The following is a 21,389-nucleotide window of genomic DNA, read 5'->3' on the forward strand; positions in this document are numbered from 1 at the left end:
TATATATATTAAAAATTGTATATTGGAAGTATACTAGAAATAGATGCGGCAAATACTCTGAACCATCTTGAGCCTTGGGTTCCAGGTTTATTTCAATGATTTTCATGAAACCTAGGTTCACAACCAAGTTTTGGATTCCATGGAAATGCTAGTATTTGTGGTTTAACCCCAGCCAGCAGCTCTGACTGCACAAAGCCACTCACTCCACCCTGGTGGAATGGAGAAGACAATCAGGAGGTCAAAAGTGAGAAAGCTTAGGGGTTGAGATGAAGGCAGCTTAAAAGATAAGTAAAAGTTGCAGGTGTAATCAAATGAAAATAACAGATTGATTTGCTATTTCCTGTCAGTAGGCAGGTGTTCCAGCCTTTCTGTTTGGTTGGTTTCTTTGGTTTTTTGGGGTCAGCTGTCCAGGCAGTCTCCCTTACCAACTCCTCATGTGCCCCTAGTTTACTTGCTAGTGGAGCAGTGTGAGAAGCAGGAAACACTTCAAGCACTGTTCAGCAATAACTAGAACATACCCATATTACCCACAGTTCTCAGCACAAATCTAGAACAGCACTATACCAAGTACTGTAAAGAAAATTAAGTCTACCCCAGACAAAACCAGGGTATTAGTATACAGTTGTTGTATTCTCAAACTATATTATTTAGAAAGTATTCTTCCTGTTTTTGTATTGTTTCTAAGATGAAGAGAGGGACATGCCACAATTGTTCCATTGCTTTTGTGACAGCATTTTCTGAGAATATTAATCTATTTTCTCTCTTGCTGAAATAGAAACAATTAATAGGGTATGAAAAATTAAGTCAAAATCACATTCAAGAGCTAGTCTTGCTCCTGCCATCTGAAATTTGTTTGGATTTATAACATTGTGTTTCTTCTCCCTTTGATCTACCACTTACATTGGACTTTTCTTCATTCTGTATTTTACCTTAACTCATGGCAATGGAAAAAAAAATTGCAATTTTTAGTATTGAAAGTCATATTAGAGATGCTGCCAAATGAAAAGAAAAATTTTTTGAAAGGAAGAGAGAAAGGTATATGTGTTTTTCCTAATAAATTTCAGTAATAATGATCTTATTTGCTAATCATAGTGACAGATAGAAGATACATTTACCAGAAGTCTTTTGTTTGTTTTAAACTGATGATGTAATTTAAACCATTTATGAATGTAAGAAGTCATTTGAGTTTTGTCAGACCCAGATTTGAAGGAAAGAACCTAGGGAGAGAAAAGAATCCCCCTGGTTGGGATAAAGCCTATGGTAAGGAATTTATTTGTGTGTGGCTTCCTGCTCTGGGAATAATGCCAAGCAGAAGTTCTCACAATCTTGATATTTTTGATTCTCTAATGGAACCATTGCCTTCTCCCATGCCAAGATTCCCTCTTAAAGAGATTATGTCAAAGTTTTTTTACAGATTAAAGTAACCTTCTTTGCTTCTTCCCCTTTAGAGGTAAATAATTTTTATGGACTTGTAGTGTGAAAGTCTCTTAATTTGCCTCTGTCTTAGAACAAGACTTCAGGGACAGTCAGACATGTTACCATCTCTCAGAAATTGTATTTAGTCAACTGTTGTTTTCCTGATAGCCATCTGTTTGATCATTCCTTCTTTTATACAAATGATAAAAGTAAAAGGCTTTTCCATAAGGATGTGTTGTCACTTCTAAGAAAGCTGTGTGCTCACTGATATATTTTTCATATTACATGAAAGACTAAAAGATGACAAAAAGGGAACATATTCTTACTGTCATTTGGGATTTTTTCAGCCTACTCAGATACTTACTGACCTCAAGATGTCAACATAATGTAAAAATAGCTTATACACTATCCCACAGTCAGGTCTTTCCGTGTGTTTACAGAGTTTTGCTGCATCTCTGAGGCAATTTTAGTTCGTAGGAATGCTTTTACAGTATTTCTATCCAGAAACGTCATATAGCTCAGTCATAAATAACTAAGTAATCCATAAATGGATTTATCTATGTGAAGAATGAAATAACTCCTTTGAACTTCTGTTGAATAACAAATACAATTAAGTAAGGTATTGAATTGCATTTAGTATTATCTTAAGACTACAAACTAGTCAGACAGAGATGTGTGAGGTAGTATTTACTGAAGATGTTAAAGCAGAATCACAGAATCATAGAGCCTGGAAGGCCAGGTTGGAAATGACCTTGAATGACCACCTGGTCCAAACTTGCATGGCCAAGGGACCCAAGATGACATTACCCAACACCCTGCTCGTTTGCTCCTGAAAGGCTGCACATCTCTAAGGAGGCTGTTCCAGTTAATGATTGTTCTTACTGTAAAAACTTCCTTATATTGATATTAAATCTCTCCCAGTGCAAATTGTACCTGCTGCCCCTTGTCTTCTCTGTTTTGGCACCCTGAAGAGGAGGACCTCTGTCCTATTTGTAGCTGTAGCTGTTTATGTAAAACAGTTACTAAGAAGAAAGTAAATAGTTACAAAATCAGTTTGAGCAAAACGGAAATGTTTAGAGAAGTGCTTAAAGTGAGTTGTGACTTTCTGTGCACATCTAACTTCAAATATTTGACAATTCATCTATATAATCTCAAAGTTCCAATCTATAGTGATAGGCTAAAATGTGGTAAATAGAGTTGGACAACATTTGTTATGGTCAGAACTTCTGGACTGCTAAGTGGTCTTCCAAAAATCTAAACTCTGATAACAGGAAAACAAGGTGAAGACATGAAGGGAGCTTTTGCATATGTGAAGCACTGTTTTAGAGCAATAATGAAATTTTTTATTATTGATGAAATCCTCCTGTTTTTAGAAGTTTACATTTTCAATTATTTTAGTTACTGATTTTTAATAATATTAGTTAGTTATTAACATAATAATGTTCCTCTTCTGGTTCATAGTAGTAAATTTTATGAGTTCATTTTTGTAAAAATGTTTACTTATGTTAGATACAGTAAGATACAGATCTTTAGGTAAGACACAGTAAAATACTTGTAGAAAGCAGTATCTTAAAATTGTTGTTGATATTGCTACTAATTATATTCACATTTTCAGGTGGATAGCCATATATTGGCAGTAATGTGAATCACTGTATTCCAAATATTTAAATTTGAAAGATAGTTTTTGCTTGTGAAATAAGACAGATTATATATCTTCACAGAATTTTGTAACATATGTTGAAACTCAATAATCTGTCAATAAATGACTTACAGGGAAATAGGAAATTAGTGCCATTTTCAACCTGATAAGGACTGTTAAATGTTTAAAGTAGAACAGCAGTATGCTGGCCTTCTTACAGGTTATCATCTTGCGTTAGATTTTAAGAAGTGTTTCGTTTTAAATTTACAGAAATTATATTTTCTGTTATTATATTTAAGATAAATATTTGACATTAAAATAGTGTGCCTTTTCATAGAGGGGTTTGTGTGTGACCTTAAAGATTGTCTATTTCCAACCCCCTTGCCAAGGGCAGGGACACTTTTCACTAGACTAGGTTGCTCAGAGCCCATTCCAGCCTGGCTGTGAGCACTTTCAGGGATGGGGCATCCACAGCTTCTCTCTGCAGCCTCTTCCAGTGTCTTGCTATTCTTGTAGCAAATAATTTCTTCTTTATATCTAATCTAAATCTACCTTATTTTGGTTTATTTGAGCTTATAGTTGATGTCACCATCTGTAATAGTAATTACTGTGTTTAATTTACCTGTTATGAGAATGGCTTGTAAAATTAGTTCTCATGTTGGAGAAGCTGGAGTTATGCAGACACAGAACTACTTTCCTGTTGCATGACTGGGAGGAAGTACAAGTGACCTAACATGTAAAGACTACAGTATCTTTATTTTAAACATTGCATGTCTCATGAGAATGAGGGCTTTAGAAATCCATGTAAAGACCCTGCAGTGTGAGTACAGAAAGGGAAGTGAAGACACAGTAGGCAGGTTGCTTTTTAAGGATTGCAGGGGATACCAGTGGTAAGCCTGGGAATACATCCCAGAGCACATGCATGATAGAGCTTTCATTATCTCTCTCCTACCATTACTAATTTTAAACCAACAAAGTGTCTCTTCTGTAGAACTGTCAGCATTGTATACACAACATCATGTACAAATACCACAATTGCAATCTGTTTTTTTAAATAAAATAAATAAAAATTAGAGCAAACATAACATTTATTAGGAGTTAAGTACATTTATCAATATTGTACGTCACGCATCTTGGAAGTCTTGTTATGAGCATTAGTGATTAACTCTAGCAAATAGGTAAAGTGTCTCAATAAGTACCAGAGAAAAAGCTTCCACATACCAAAATTTTATTGATACATTGGAAAAATAATTCAAAAATTCTGTAGGAAATTAGTCTTTCTAAACTATTGCAAGAAGCAGATAAATTCCAGTTCTTTGAAAATTGTCTGATGGTTGGGTCAGTCGACTGCCAAGTACCTGAAAGTGATATTTATAAATTTAAGAAGTTATCAAAACAGTTGAAATTGTTTAATTAATACATTTTTAGATACAAATCAGTGATGATACTCTACAAAATTAAAAATAAGGATTTATTATACTAGTAGATCAGGAATTAACAAGAATCTTCAACCATAGTAGGAGTCTTTCATGTATAAACTATGTTAATTTACTGTGGTGGTCACAGAGAAAAACAAAGTTCATATGTAATAATTAGAAACATGTCATTGGAGTTGACTTTGCATTTGAATTTTTTCCATCTATTACAATTATTTTTTTTGTATTTCTTGGATGACTGAACTTGGAAAAAAGCATGAGTTAATTGCTTTCAAAGCTTTTAATCTGCAAATCTTTTGTAAATATTTTCAAGTTATTTTGAACCAAATTCTTCAGTATGTAATAGCTTCAAAATAAACTCTTGAAGTTTTCAGTTTGCTCTTAGGATGCGACACAGAGTTTTCTGATACATACTTTTGACCATATAAATGTATTGCTGAAGCCACCTGTGGAAGAAAAAATAGAAGTCTTATTAAAATAATATGGTTAAAGGATGTTGGAATGAAGCTTTCTTTTAATTTCAAAACCCTTCTAATTTCTTTAACTAATCACTGTTTACAGTTGGTGCTATTTCTTAGTGTTGTGATTTCTCAGCAGGACAGTATTGACTGTAGGTCACACCAGGCAGCAAACGCACTCTTCATATATTGTTTAAAAACACTGGTTTGAATTTTTTATTGTCCCCTGAGACCAAAGGGGCCCAGCCCAGCCCTTTGTCTACCATTTTCTCCTTTGATTCTCAAGACTGGCTCTCATGCTTCTGGGTTATTAGATTAATTTGGACTCTTTTTATCCATGACTTAGGCCAGAATTTTGAAAAATAAAAACTCATACCAACTAACTTTCTGAATTTTCCTGTGAGAAGGAGAGCTTTTCTCCTTCTCTGCTCTCCCTCCAAAGATGAAAACTGTTTCAGGCATGGCTGAGGTTTGTGGATGCTCACCAGCCTGCTGTATCTGGATTTGGCACTTCATCCAGCTGTTTTTACATTATTTCATATTTGGACAGGTGGTTTCTTTTGGTGGATTGAAAATTCACATGTTGGGCACAGACTCTATGTTGAAGTTGTGACAAAAAGGCCCAACTTCCTCAGTAGGAAATCTGACAAATGAGATGAAGACTTTCTTTAAAGAAAGCAAAACCAAACAAAAGAAATCCAAAAGGCCCCCTGAAATATTATTATGTTCTTATACCTCTGAAGAGCGAAAACCCTTTATCTGTTTCAGGTAAAAATAGAATTATCCACGTATCTTTTATTGCCTTATTTTCCTCACTTCTTTTGAGCATTCTTTGAATTTTGGTTCAGTGATTCTCCCAGAGCCCATTTTTTTTCCTCTGGGACCTGGCTATCATATGTGAGATTGTATTCGCTTTACATGGAGAGGTTTTGGTAGTGGGGTGGACTTCAGGGCTGACATCTGTGAGAACATTCCAGAAGCTTTCCTCATGTCCAAGAAAGCCAGTTCCAACTGGCTCCAGATGGACTTTCCCAAGCTGAGTCTTTTCTGCCCATCAGCAGTAACAGGTGAATTATTTCTCCCTGTCTTCCAGCCTTTTGTTATGTTTTCTCTCCTAGTCCAGCTGAGTAAGGGGAGTGATAGCAGCTGTAATGGGTTCCTGACACTCAGCCAGTCAACCTACCACAGGGATTCTGTTTCAAGTCCTGCAATCTTTGTGCTCAATTCCTCTCAACTCTAGCTGGTAGAGCTGTTGGAAATTTTCCTTCACCAAAAGGAGTTCTTGTTGGCCCTTTAAAGAACTATCTGAATATTTCTATGATCCTGTTTTGGAAACTTTAATGTTTCATCTATTGACAACCTGAAGAAAACTGATTGTACAGAAGCTGTAGGCATTTTGTTGTTCAGCTGTGCACTGCCAATTCCCTCACTGATTATTCCTGATAATGATTCCTGGTGGGATGCCAGGAACTTCTCTCAGTAGAATTTCTCCTAAATATAAGAAATTAATTATTAAGTGTATGTCCATAATAATTTATTTTTAGAAAATCCATAATCTAGGAAGTTTTAAGTGACGCAGTGGAAAGATCTGTCCTGTGATCATTGGAATAGGCTTCACTCTGCAGCACCACTGTGTTGAGATGCAACCTGTAGACTTTTAAAGGAAAGAATTCACTTTTTTAGTATTACAGCCTCTAAATAGATGTAAGTATATAAGAGAAGGAACTGCCTCTGAACTGCATCCATATGCTGAAAAAAGTGGGGAGTGTTTTCTAGTTATTGTTCAGTTTGAGGAAAATTATAAGAACTAGGAAGATTTCTTTAAGTACTGTGTTGTACATGTTTGTTCACAGTTTGGAGTTAAAATTCCCAATGGATTTCAGTTTATAGAAGTTGTAAAAAAATTATTGCTATTGTTTAGATTTTGACATATAGCATGGAAATTATGGTTGAATTATATTTATGAGAATTTGGGATCAATTTAATGGTTGTTCATTGCACTTGCTGACTTCTAAGATGGTTTAGAATAAGGCCTTTGCTAGCTTTGTGAAATTAATACCATACTTTTTTATTAAGCAATTGTTTAACTGTTTCCCCTTCTTTTTAATCACTAGGTGATGCTTTTCCATGGACAATTAGTCTGCACCATTTCAGTGTATATACTCTTCTTGGACAACAAATGACTCTTAATTTGGTAGAACCAATGGGCTGTACTTCTACTTTAGCTGTGACTTCACAGAAATTGCTTGCTTCTGGGCCGGAATCCAGACACTCATTTGTTGTCTGCCTCCACGTCGACCTTGAATCCCTTGAAATAAAATGCTCCAACCCCCAGGTTGGTACATTTAATTGATTTATAAAAGGAAATTAAAAATAACTTGATTTAAGTACGATTGATCTGCATTTTCATGAAGAGGGTCTCTATCTTAATTGTTTTTTAACTGGGCCATCAAGATCAAGGTGCTTAGATTGAGATCTGCTTTGAAGCTCTCTCAACTTCTGTAATTTAAACTCTTCTCCAAATGTAATAGCTGTAGTATAAATGCATCTTTTAGCTGATGGAGTGAAATGAATTGCAGATGTACCATTAAATGCTGTGATACTGTTCTGCTGTCACTGTGGATTCTTATATTGAAGTGGTTTAATGTCGGTTTTTTGCTACATTTTCATGGAACTAATGTTTCTTTGAACATAAAGTGTCTTTTAGGCAAAAAATGGTATCCTACAGTAAAAGGAAGAAAAAACAGATGAATGCATGTAAACAAAAGTTACCACTTCATTTATGTTTATTAAAAGGAAAAGGTTTTCTTAGATTTTTTTCAGAAGGCACATCTTGTATTTTAATGACTTGAACCTAGTTTGCTGTAATTTCAAATACAAGTAGGTATTTAATAATATTAAAAGTGAAATGGTATTGTTATAAGTGCAAGCCTTACCTAAGTATGAGTTGAGAACTAAGAAGAAAATAGAAAAATACAATATTTTTCAAGCATTCCTATTATGGTGTAACTAAGTATTTTGTTTTGCAAACTGTAAGAAAATACTTCCACTAAAAAACTGAAACTCTAAGCTCCATATAAATCATATTATGTGCATAGTGAAATGTTAAAATGAAGTTGTAGCATGAATTATTAATCAAATGTTGTTGTCTTAAAGGATGTCCTTGTACACTTTACTGATGTTATTTAATTTACTAATGACTGAAAGGATGCGGAGAAATTATTTGAGTTTACTAAAGGTTCTTGAACTCTTTTCTCCTTTACATGTGCCTTACTTGTCCTTTCTGCTTTACTTATGCAAAAGGGAAGAAAAAAATGCAGTCTTCTTGAACCAGATGTTGAAGGACAGAGGATGAAAATGCTGTTCCATAAACAGCATTTGATAGTCATAAATTCACAGTAGGAAATTTGATTCCTTACAATGACAGGCTGTATTTTTTCTATAGATGACAGCCTCAAACTAGGTGAAATTTGGTGAATTTGTTAAATGGTAGCAAAGGTGAAGTATTATATTTCTATGACAATTATGATTTAATATGAAATCATGTTCGGATGGTTGTAAAGTCAATAGATACTTCCAGTGTGCAAAATTGCCAGGATGTTGTCTTTGGTTGTAGTTTTTGATTTTGTAGTAATGTGTTATTTTTAAAGTATGAAATGCTGTAACATATTGAGCTTTACAGATTTTGCCAAGTAGTCAGTGGGGTCTTATTGAGTTATGTGTGGTTTTGCTGAGGAGTGAATGGAAGCAGTGAGAGAGGGAAGTCTTTTTTAACAAATACTGACACTTACCCTTTTTGTCCTACCATTTTTCTTCTTTTAAATTGTGTGTTCTAAAAATAATTATTATATATGCTCAAAAATACTTAGAAAGGAGGGAGGCCTTACACTAGCCCTTCTCATATAATCAGAAATGTATTTGTAAACTATTGAGACTACACATTTGAAAATATGCAACCAACAGACAAAAAAAGGAATCCTTCCATTTTAATCAGGAATGTGGAATGTTGCAGTGGAATGAAATAAAAATAACCAAAAAACCCATTAAAAATTACCAAAGATGTGACTTTAGCTTAAGTTTTGATATTTAACTTACATGTAGACACACACCATCTTTTTTGTTTTAATGAGGCTTTATTGTGAGGGTCCTTGTTATTTTTGCCTTTTAGCATAGCTCTGTGAAAATCATCTCCCTCTAATGAAAGTGTGACTTTTTGGTGAACTTACGTCGCAGTTGAGATGGCCACAATACACAGAATATCACCATGCAATTTCAGAAGGCTTCAGGCATCTGCCCATACAGAGTAATATCATGTCACTTCAGAAGGCTGCAAGCATCTGCCATTCTTGGGCTTTAGCCCAGCTTTTTATACTCCTCATGTTCATGCATTGCACCTCTGTGCCCTCTGCTCCTTTTGGTGGTTGGTCAGTGCACCTGGACACTCCATGGCTTACTGCTGTCAGTGCTGCTCACCTGCTTTTCACAGCTGCACCCATTGGGGATGAGGTTTGGCTGCAGCCCCACTCCCAATTAGCACGAACTGTGTAGCTACAAATTTATTTTGTCCCTAGTTTCAGAGTGGGATAGAGTATTTTGATCATACTACTTGGTTGTCTGGTTGCTGGTGATGTTCAGAGACATGGCTACTGCTGTCTGAAATAGCCACTGTTTCAGAGTGGCTGGAAAGATTCTAGCCTGAGCAATTTTAAAAAGTGTCCCTGACAAAGTAAATAATTACTAACTTTAATGATTATGACTGCTGCAACCTCAGTAAGATTTGAACCTTTCACTGTTGGATTAACTGATGACAAGCCTCTTCACCTTGTATATGAGCATATATGTAAATACAGGTTCCTTCTTTTGCATTACTTTGTGCCTTTAGGAACAATAGCAAAATAATTTTCTGAAAGCCCTGCTTCATTAAAACATAAAAATATAGCTTAAGTTGTCTTTTGGTTTCTTGGAAAAAAATTGGTACATTGGGAAATTGCAAGCATGTATGATTTGGATATCTGCCTGTATCCTATTAAATTTCTAGAGATACTTTTGCCAGCAAAGTGTCAACACCACTTAATGTTATATTAGTCAATCAATTGGGTGGACGTTGCATTAGTTAGTTACATTTGGACATTAGTTGAGCTTCCTGCACTGCATGGAAAAGACTTGGGAAAACTTAGAAATTTGAATTTGGTAATTTAAAGGTTACCAGTGCCTATCAGAGTGCTACAGACACAAAATACTTTAGAGCATAACTGAAAGAGTTCTTTACCACAGGCAGAGTTGTTTGGCTGTAGATTGCTCTGTGTATAAAGGAAAAAAAATGTACTGTGAAGTTTATTTCCTCTAAGGAAAATTCTGTCAAAAGATTATGTGACCTGCTCTGTGTAAACCTTCAGACTTCAAAAGAAAATCCAAGATGAATTAAGAAGGTTTTTATAAAATTCCAGCATTTCACCTCTTAAGAAAGGACTGCACCATGTACTTTGAGACTTCATCACACATTCTCACGCACAAAATCAAGTGCTGTTTTATATCAAATATAGATTGACAGCAGTATTTTTCTGCATCTGTTCTGCCCACATAAGAAGCCAGCTTCATAGAGCAAAAGTGTCCTGAGGCTTGAAGTTCTTATAAATATGAGAATTTAAATTTTTTATAATGGCAAGTTGGGTATGGTATCCAGCTGTGAATCTGCTTATATATTATTTTCAGTTTTCACTGACCTTTTTTTTATACAGTATATTCCAATATGTTGTCATACCAATTCCATGATTAATGCCTATTTACAAAAACTTGTGTAAATATCTTAGAACTGAGTCAAACAATGTGCAAGTTAAACAGTGTGTTTCTAAATATTGGAATGACATATGCCGGGAGACTATTGAGTTTGGTAGTGAATATTTTTCCAAAGCCAGATCAGTTTCACATGCTGCATGGGATCATTATTTTAATAGAATTTTAGTGAATAATTTTGCATTGTTAATATTTTATAAGTTTACATTTGCCTTTTCCTAGAGACAGTATCTATACATATGAAATATATGATAAATTACCTCTGCTCAATTGTTAAAATTTATGTTAATAAAAATTTTACAAGACCACTTTATGTTTTTGAGCTATGTACCATATGTTTACACAACCAAATTATTCCATCAGAGTCAATATACTGTCATGATGTTAATTTTTTATTTGCAATGTAGTTTCTTATCAGAACATTATAAATGGTAAGAAGTTCAGTTCTGCTATATTCTAAGCTTCAGTCATCAGAACTTTGATGATTTTTTCTTTGCCTCATTAAGATTAATCGTAAAATAAAGTCTAATATTTTCTTTTAGGTGCAGCTTCTGTACGAACTGGCTGAGATCACAAGTAAAGTTTGGAATAAAATTCAGAGGAAAGGAGTTCTATATCAGTCTGTGTCTTCTGTCTATACTGAAACCATGACAGGACCTGTTCCTCCTAGTTCTCCAGTTAAAAGTAGCATTGGTACCATTCTACCAGATACCAGCACATACAGTCCATCTGCTGACATTGGAACCACTACAGAGGTATTTTCATTTCTTAAAAAAAAGTGTTGTGTGAGTGCCGACCTACAAAATGTAGTGGTGTGCAGTCAAGGAAGAATCAGAAAAATCAGAAAGAGTAGTAGAGTCTGGGTGGTTTGCCCCAATAAACTAATGAATAATACTTTATTACTCATTTTAGTGGAACAAAAAAGAGGAAAAAAACCTGTGTTGTGCCTATATTTATCATTTGTTTGTATTGTTTCTCTTTGAAGTGAGTGTGTATTATCTTTATTCCGAAAACTGTAGTTAGTGTGTTCAGGTCAGGAAGCATAAGCCATTTTTCATGTCCAGAATTAGTAGAATAGTAAGTGTTGTTTTGAAAACACCTGTGATAACTGTGCTACTTGTGAGTTGTTCCAAGTAGTCAGCCAGTCACTCTGATGCCTGGGTCAGTAGAGAGCTGCTGTGTGTAAATTGCATTGGCAACCAGGAGAGAGGTACTGGGCTCTGAAGGCTTCCAAGGTTGGCATTGCACGCAGCTGTGTGCTCACCCTGCCTCCATCTAGCCACTGTCTAACACTGTGCCATCTGTGACCTACTCCTGAAGATCAGTCCATTCCCTGTCCTAGCTGTCCATGTCTCACACTGCTTTTGTAGCTCAGTCACATGAGCATTTGGGGATTGGTCACTCAGGTTTATGTATTTCTGCTTCCTTAGTTTGTAACACTGTGTGACTGCCTGGAGCAATGGGGTACCTGATCAGAATGTCAGTGTTTGCCTGAGACTGTAAAAAATTCAAGGCAGGGGAAGGAGTCCTGTGCCACACTGAGGAAAGCAGGCTAATTCTTTTATCAGCATGAGTGCTGTGTTATACTTCACCCATGAGTATTATTAGCCATAAGTCACCAGGTAGCTGGTATAGAGTAAAATGGGTGGTCACAGGAAGCTTTGCAACTGCACAGGCAGTTTTCAGTATTTGTGGTTTTCTTAGTGCTTCTGTCAGATTTACAAGTTAAAATAGTGAGTTGACCTTGTTTGTGCTCCAAGAGAGAGTAAAAAATGTGTCAGATGAATGGAAGTTATACCAAGGTATTCAGTGCTTTGTTTTTAATATAAATCTATTGGAATGTTGGGAGACATTTCTGAATGACTGGCTTAGAGTCTCAGGATAGCCCCATCAAGTTCAGGGACACCTCACAGAACAGTTCTGAACACAGGCAGATACACAGTCATTTGGATTCTGAGTGCAATACATATTCAGCATTTGGCCAGGATTGGCTTAGCCCTGTGTATAGTTTATATTAATTCTCAGGTTTGGAGAAAATTAAATGGTGATTGCTAGGATGCATCATGCACACACACGACATTGAAGAGGCAGGTAACATTTAAAGGTGTTTGAGCTAGAGTTTCAGTTCTTAAGTTGTTTCACTAAAATGTTTGTCGATTATTTGAATAGCCTTGGTTTTGGTGTTTATCTACGTGTGCATGATTTCAATTGTGAAAAATATTGCTACGGATACAGTATTGACGGTAAGCAATAATAGTAAGAAAACAATATGGTCACAAAAATATTGGTTTCTCCCTACTCACATCAAATTAATTTCTCATTGCAATCAGAAACTAAATAACAATTTGTTTTTTATCATCTATATAGACAGCAGTATTTGGAGTACATGTTGTACTTGAGGCATTAATTGAAACTATTCAGTAATTGTTTTAATCCATATGTTGCGAAGATTATTTTGGTAATATGGGTCCAAGTTCAGTGTTCATATCCTACCCTTTTGCAAAATGTTCCTCATAATTTATGTAAATTTTCTTCATATTTTCAACAAATGTTATACACTAGCTAGAAAATTTCTTATTCCAACAATTCTAAATTATCTAAATGAAATTTAGTGAATTAGTGAACAAGGGACAATGTTAGAATAGATTAATTAAATAATAAAATCTATTTCTATATGTTTGACTTGGGGAAATTTTCCAGAGGTTTGTTTTTTATCAGACTCTGTATTTTGTTTATATATTTCTATAATTTTGAGCCTTGAAATCTGTCAAACAAAAACAGCTTTGTTGCCATAGCTATGGGATTTTTTTAAGTTTACAGATTTTAGAGTTACTGTGTTTTGCTCTGTGGGAGACACATGATTATTTTTAAAGCTTCTTTCAGTTGCAGCAGACTTGCTATAAAAGAAGAAAGCAAGCTTGCAAAACTACTTATATCAAATAGAAAAAAAAAAAGGTGATTTGTGAATTGATTTATATTTTAAGCTGTGTCTAATTCTTTTCTTGATTTGAGCACCATGGGCTGATGTGGATAAAACTACCTAGGTTTACTGACTTCTAGCCTGGGTGGTGGTAGGACAGGGAAGCATGTGTGAGAGGCTTAAATACTGGAGGCTGGAAATAGTTAATAGTTTTTACCATCCCTGCCTTGGAAAAGGTAAGGTAGTGCAGACTGCAACAGGCCACTTGTTACTGTTTACTTAAGTACAAACAGTGGTAGAAGTGTTTAGTCCTTGGGGAAACTCAGTGATTGAGCAAGAACGCAGAGGTTATTTTGATAAGGCATAGCATTAGTGTGGCCAAACTCTGATCATCCCTAAGCTTTAGGCAGGCCAAGGATGAAGGCCTCATATGTTTGGATCTTCCTGATGAACAAAGATAAATTCTGGTAAGAAAATAAACTCAGTATATTGGTCAATTTGCAACAATTGGTAAAAGAATTAAATTGTATATTTTAGGACTTGGCATGAGAAGTTGTGGGAAAATAGTACATGGTTTCTGACTCTGGCTTGATTTTTCAGTAGATCTGGAAACAGAGCAGAAAAGTAATGCGTAAACATATTTAACAATAACATGCTGGGTGCTGAAAATCCCAAATGAAAATTGAAACTCCGTGAGAAATAAGAGTCTTTCTTCTCACTTCAGTTTCTTAGTTTTTCACTGCAAAAAATTTCTGTGAATTTGAGCTTATTTGGGAAATAAAAAAAAGTCAGCTACTGCAGGCCATCAGTTTTTCAGGCCCTTTGACTCTGCCTGATGGTTGTGGTTACAGCACCATGAACAGAAGGCTAAGAAATGCACTCTCTTCCATTTTTGCCTCCCAAGGGACAGTCATACAACATGTTCTCTCTGTCTTCAGGGGAGCATCTGCCACTGACAAAGGGAATGGGCCAATTCAGCTGTTTGCACATGTTTTCACTGCAGAAAAAATGTAGGTAATATGTTGAAGTTAAATTGTTGAAGGAGGCAGAGGCAGCAGGGATAGGGTGTTGAGTAGCTGGGGGTGTCTCTGGACCAGCTCTGCAGCTGCCATGGCTGCCAGCAAGGGATCACTGCTGGACCCCACAGCCCAGCCCAGTTTTAGCCACACTGACCTGCTGCCACTCCAAGGGGGAGTAAGGGCAAGTGGCCTGGAATACTGGGTGAGAATGCAGTAGCCCAGGAACATGGTAGAATGAATTCCAAACTCTGGCAATTGCAGTTCCAGCTCCTAATGATATATCTGGATTGGTGTCTGTAACTGTAGGGTAAATGCAGTTCTTCAGAAATCTCACAAATACAGTGTTAAGTAGCTTTGTACCAAAATTACCAACTGACTGAGTCTTGGAGAGGCATTGTACATAATTTAATATCATCAGAAAAATAATCCTAAAGAAGTGTGGGAAAATTATAGCATGACTTCTTCAGAGTAAATTTATCATTGTACACAAACCACTAAATAAAAATACCTCTCTGTGGAAAAAAAACGGAGCAAAAAGCATGAAAACATGAAATTGCAGAAATAAAAGAACCCAATTATAAAACTCAAGAATTACCATGGTGGCAATACATATTTTCTGTTTAATGTATACCCCTTTAAGTTTAATCAGCTATTGTTTACTTCTTTTTCAAGTATCAGAAATGTAGAGGCCTGCCAAAATTTTAGAACAAAGTTGATTTTCATTCAAAATCCATTTTGGAACATGTTCAGTGGGAGAGTGGGGGAGTGTGTGGAAGATGAGAAGGAGACAGTCTCTCATTCCATCACAATTTTTAAGTTACAGTTTGGCAAAATGAAATGTGTTTATGGTACAAACAGAACTTGAAAAATTCTTCAGATTAAAAAAAAATAAAAAAAAGAAATTTTTATAGAATGCAAGGAATAGAGAGCCACAAATGGGTCCACAGAACATCATCTTTGTCAGGAATACTGTCTTGAACTGTAAATAAACATGAAAGTATTGTTTTTCCCTTTCCTTACCTTAACTGGCTTTTATTTCTTGGTGCTTTGTGAAATCTATCTGAAGATCTCAGAACATAGAAATTCTCTTTGGGTGGCTCCTTCCTTCAAATCCGCCCTGCTGAAGGGATCTGCCCAAAGTACTGTTGGCTCCACCATCTTTTTTAGAGCGTGTGAGTTTTGGTGAAAAAGGTCATCTCAGACACAGTGGAAGTCCAACACTGAATCATCATCTTTTAGGGCAATCATTCAAAAGCAAATTACAAAGGTGTGGAAAGTTATTGAAAGGCAGAGTGTCAAAGGAGCTGTGTGGATATTATACAAAAGAAATAAATAGGGAGGAATTTATTGTCAGAAATTGAAAGGATCAGAACTAATGCCATTATCATGGCATGAAATCTTAAGCCATTATATAGGTTCACACTTCTCTGATGTCCTCTAAGAATGAGGGCTTTGCAAATAAAGACCCATTAAATCTCAAAGCATTGTGGTTTTGGATACGTTTTTCACTCCTACCTTTCATTGCTTTACAAGTGAGCAGAGTAGTTGAAGGGAGGCAGGCTAGTGTTTGCAGAGGGTTGACAGGGATAGTTGAGGACAGCAAAAGGGCTGGGTTATGTCACTGTCTTATTACTGGAGCCTGCCATTTCAGGAGAAGCAATAAGGGCTAACACTGGTTAGCACTAGAGAAATGACTGCTCTGCCTACATCTTTTCAAACGCTGGGGAGCTTGCAGGCCTGACACTCTCCAAGGCTGCTTTTGCCATACTTTTTCGTTCCAAGGACAGGCACTGGCATCCTTGAAAAAAACTGGATTTTGTTTACAGTGCTGAAAAGATATTTATTCTCGTGTCAGCGTCAGTTAGTGCTGCCTTGTAGGGTAATTAAGTAGCACTGGAGAGAGTAGAGCGTAGGAAATATCTTGAAGGACATGGTTAGCAAAAAATGTTAAGAGATGGGAATCTGGACAAAAAAGGCGAGAGGTAGGAAGGATTTTGCTGGAGAAGCAAATAGGAAATGCAAGTCACAGCTTGTGAGAAAGAAGTTAACCTCTGCCCTGAAAGTGTTGTTTAGCAGGTTTTACCACACTTTATTTTTGACCTCATTTTGTTGGGTGCTATGTGTTCAATATGCCACTCTGATTTGGGAGCTAGATGCATCATCGTGAAGTCAGCTATCTGAGGTTTCTCCAGTAAGATGTCCTGCTGTGGTGGCATTAAATATTATTAGATACACAGCAGGAGACAGGCCCTGCTGTATTTAATAATTAAATTTGCAGACAGTGTAAGAGTAAAACAGACAAGGAAGAGTAAACAAACACTAAAAGCAAGAGAGTGATGTTAAGTCCATGACTTGGAGAGAGGTTTCAAGTGGGACTGTGTAAGGAAGTTAGCTCACTTAGAATGTGATAGGGAGCAAATGCTTTTTGGACCTCAGGAGTCTTAACAGTTTTTCAAAAGATGAATACCTGTGGCTCTTCAGGTAATTTGTTCAGAGCTGTAAGCACTAATGCCTTATATAAGAAAAATAAAAATAAATAGAAATATACTTGTTTTCTTTCATGCATTTTGATTAACACAAAGCCACTGTCACTATAGATGGTTGAAGGTGAACTGGATCTTAATTTTCATTGCATCACTTCATATTATGTGTGTTAAGCTGGTCCAGGTATTATTGCCTCATGTTTAGGAGTCATTTTCTTGAAACATACATTGGTTAGTTGGACAAGCTTTCCCTTCCTCATACGAATGAGTATCTGGAATGCTAATTCTTTGAGTCAGCTATTGACAGTGTAGATGGTTTCTTCTCAGTTGTGGTATCACTGAGCTTTTCAAGGGTAAAGGTTACTGCATGCAGATAGCTGTTTCTCTCTGTGTCCTCTTATAGTTTAGAAAACCTATAATTAAATTGTAGGCTTGCGTTGAATGAAAATGTGATTTGTCAACATAAATGCTTCCATATGAGTTATGTCATTAGGTTTGGGCTAAGTCCACCCCTTCCAGAAAATAGATTGCTAACAGAACTTCCATACTTGTGTTTTCCAGCCTTGGACTGCAGAATGAGGCAAGTACTGTCAGATTTTAAGTTTGCTACTGAAAGCAAACTTTTCTGGGCATCTGAAGTTGAAACAAGTGTGTTCTGAATCTTGCATGACAGGTTAAAATGGTTTCAGTCCAATTGTAGTGCTTACTATTTAGATCCGCCTTCTGGGGTGTCTTCCATAGGAATAATCTTGACTTTTAATTAGATAAATCTAAAACATGCTGTTCATCATATTTTACAATGCCATATCCCACAAACCTTCAATGAAAGATAAGACTTTGGGTGTTTATTGGTCTGTTAATCTTAGAAACAGCTTGGTCTTAGTGGATCAAAGCGATTAAACCTTTTTCCTTTCGTCGTGCTTGAATGAAGAAAATTTGCAACACATGGTGGAGTTGCAAGTGGAGATGCTCCTGGATATTCAGTAGCTTCTGGATGACCTTATTGACTTATGTGTCTCTTGCATTCAGTTTAATAGGCTGTACATACTGGGGGCTGATGAGCAGTTGTATGTTTGCATCTTTCTTTCCCTATCTGGAAGAGCCAACAAAGGAGCAGGATGAGGTCCTTTGGCTGGTAAATATTATCAGAACATTGCCTGCATTGCTCCAATAAGCCCACATAACAGAATTTTCAGTATAGCTTTCATTTGTCATCATCTTCTCCTAAAACCATTAATCTTTGTGTCTTCTTTGTTGAGCCCTTAAAATTGTAGGGAAGGAACAGAGATTATTGATGGCACAGAAGCTTCTACAAGTTCATTTGTCAACGTTTCATACATTTAAGAATATTACAAGTGACAATAATTTTTTAAACAAAGTATTCAGAAAGTGGCAAATAAAAAGTTTCCAATTCTTACAGAAAGCTATTATTTTCTGAAATCTTTTTTCCAAGAAATTACAGGGAAGCACATACAAGGGGGAAAAACATGACTCAAATGCAGTGTACGTGGTGTAGGTGTTATGGCCTTACTGGGTGACTCTTCATTTGGTGCTTCCAGTGACTTTTCCTTCCTTTGCCTTTCAGATGTGTGCAAGCCTCTATATCCCTCTTCCTATTACATTTCCAAATATTCCCTTTAGCATTTGTTTTAAATTGATGATTGTGTTTCCACAGTGTAGAATTAATAAGGCAAGTGTGCTATGCTAAGGAGACCTGTGCTAAAACCTTACAGTTTTGCCATTCAGTCTTTGCCATAGTCTGTTATCTCTACCAAAGAAAAGGGGAAAAAATACTGTATCTTTTATTGGTTTTACAAATGGCTTAATTCAAATATACTATTTGGGAATCTGTATTTCTATAGTTTGTGCATCCCTATCAGTTGAGATAGAAAAAAAACCCAGAAGTGGTAAAAAGCAGTACTTTTTTTTTTCCTCAGCTATTGCTTTTGTTTTGTAGGGTGATTCTCTTCAGGGTGGTGATGATTCTCCCTTCTCAGACTCCATTACTTTGGAACAAACAACAAGTAATATCGGGGTCTCAAGTGGACGTGTCAGCCTATGGATGCAGTGGATGTTACCAAAAATTACTGTAAAATTGTTTGCTCCTGATCCTAGGAATAATGGCACAGGTATTCTGCATTTTTCTGCCTAATGTACTATTTAAAAATTTCATTTAAATTCCTAATGCATTTTTCTGCCTAATGTACTATTTAAAAATTTCATTTAAATTCCTAATGTACTATTTAAAATAGCACAACCTATTTTACAGCACAGTATTAGATATTCAGAGCTTGTATCAACATTACTGAACACTGTAACAAAGAAATAATGGGTTGGAGCTGTATTTTAAATAGCAACAACAAAATGTAGTTAGGTTACTACATGCAAATTAGAATTGGGTGTTGTTATTTGACATAAACTTTCCCCTTCATGTGGACAGATGATTAAGTTAAATGGCAAATAAGTTAGTTAATTTCCATAGAGTGCTGCATTTATTTCCTTAGAGCCAATCATATTTCATTTTGATATGATTTAGTAATATATTTTATGTATGTCCATATATAGTCCACTTTACTTTAATACTGATCATTTCAATTTAATATAATCACCATAATATAATCATTAAAGTCAAAGGAAGTTCAATACAAGGTTCAGAGGAGAAGTTTCAACTTCTGTGTTGAAAATAAAAATATGTGTTGTGCATAACTTATCTTTTTTTCGCTTTGAGATACAGTTGAATTATCATCCAACAGTAATTGTTTGAAAGAAACTCAGATTCCATAAAATGCAGGGCTTCAATTTTTTTTTCTAGGAAATACTGCTGCTTAGCTATTAACATTATTGCCCAAAGAAATGTGAAAAAATAAAGTGAGTCACTTTTACGGCTAATTTTCAAGAAATGTACTTAAACCTTTGATTTAAAAAAAACAAATTACACAAGAGAAAGAAAAATGTAGTGAAATTAGAGTAAATATCTTGACAAATATTTTTTTTCTTTTTTTTCCCTAGGAATTTTGCTATAAATACCTAAACTAGAAACCCCATATATATATATTTTTCTCAATACATTTGTATAAAAAAGTTTGGATTCTAGTGTGACACTTGAATCAAAAAGTGCTTTATGAGAAAACTCTTCAGTAGAAATAGTATCATCCTATTTACAAAATGTAGTGTCTCAGATACATTTCTCGATTAAAATCCTTCAAGTTTCAGATTAATAACTAATATTTTTTATTTTCTTTGACTATTGCAGAAGTCTGTATTGTCAGTGAATTAGAGGATCTCAGTGCCTCAGTGGATATGCAGGATGTCTATACCAAAATCAAATGTAAAATAGAAAGCTTCAATATTGACCATTACAGAAACAGGTAATTCCTGTGAGTGGTGATGCTTTAATTTCAGGCTGAAAGATAAAGGCAGGTGGTGTTTTGGGTTTTTTCCTTCTTAATTCTTAACTTAATTTAAGGTATACATTCAATTTCAGTTAAATTATTTTAACCTTTTAAGTAATAAAACTCACAATTGTGTTTCCTCAGAATTAGATCTAATTCCAGAAAAATACATAGAAATCATTGCAAATTTAGGAGAGTGGATTTTATTTTTTCACAAATACTGCTCTCTTGATCCATTAAACAAAAATAATTAATTTTAGCTTAACTTTAGAAGGGGAAATTCCTGAAATACTGTTTCATGATGTGTTAGCAAGTGCCATTATTCAATGCTTTATGCTATGTTACTCTTACATGCTGAAGAGAAACAACTCAGTTTTCAGGAGCAGCTGTTGCTGTGGCAAAGCAACAGTTAATGTAATGAAGAGAGCTGAGCTGATGGTCTCTGCTGTGTCACATGGCACTGTTGTGCAGACACCAGGATAAAGCCTCAGTGATTAATCTCAAGCAGTGCATCACCAGTACTGTGTGTATGCACAGTGTGCATTCCCTCTGCAAGTGCTGTTGTGCACTTGGTTTGCTGCACTGACATGGCTGTGTCACTTGGCACCCAGGCACACTATTCTATAGACAGATGGCATGTGCCATCTCCTAGTGTGTGTTAGCTATGAACACACCAGTCTTGACAGAGAGAGAGCCTGTGTAGTCAGCTAGGGTAGTCTTTGCCATTACAGATCAACAAATTCCATTAGGAATTAAGAGATTAAGAGAAAATAAAATAGTTATGTTACTCTTTGAGAAGAAAAACATAGTTAAAAGCTTCAGCACGGCTGTTG

At 35.7% G+C, this 21,389-nt stretch overlaps 1 protein-coding gene across 4 annotated transcripts in view; it reads left to right on the plus strand.

Annotated features, from left to right (window-relative positions):
- VPS13B (vacuolar protein sorting 13 homolog B) overlaps nucleotides 1-21,389 on the plus strand; it is a 426,576-nt gene that overhangs the window by 222,751 nt on the left and 182,436 nt on the right. For all 4 annotated transcript variants that reach the window (XM_030266479.4, XM_030266481.4, XM_002198879.7 and 1 more), the window contains exons 24-27: nucleotides 7,064-7,284; nucleotides 11,285-11,497; nucleotides 19,122-19,293; nucleotides 20,418-20,532. In XM_030266479.4, coding sequence (XP_030122339.4) covers nucleotides 7,064-7,284; nucleotides 11,285-11,497; nucleotides 19,122-19,293; nucleotides 20,418-20,532 — 721 coding nt within the window. The remainder of the gene's footprint in view (nucleotides 1-7,063; nucleotides 7,285-11,284; nucleotides 11,498-19,121; nucleotides 19,294-20,417; nucleotides 20,533-21,389) is intronic.

Source organism: Taeniopygia guttata, chromosome 2 (genome assembly GCF_048771995.1).
Source record: "Taeniopygia guttata chromosome 2, bTaeGut7.mat, whole genome shotgun sequence".
Taxonomy (NCBI): domain Eukaryota; kingdom Metazoa; phylum Chordata; class Aves; order Passeriformes; family Estrildidae; genus Taeniopygia; species Taeniopygia guttata.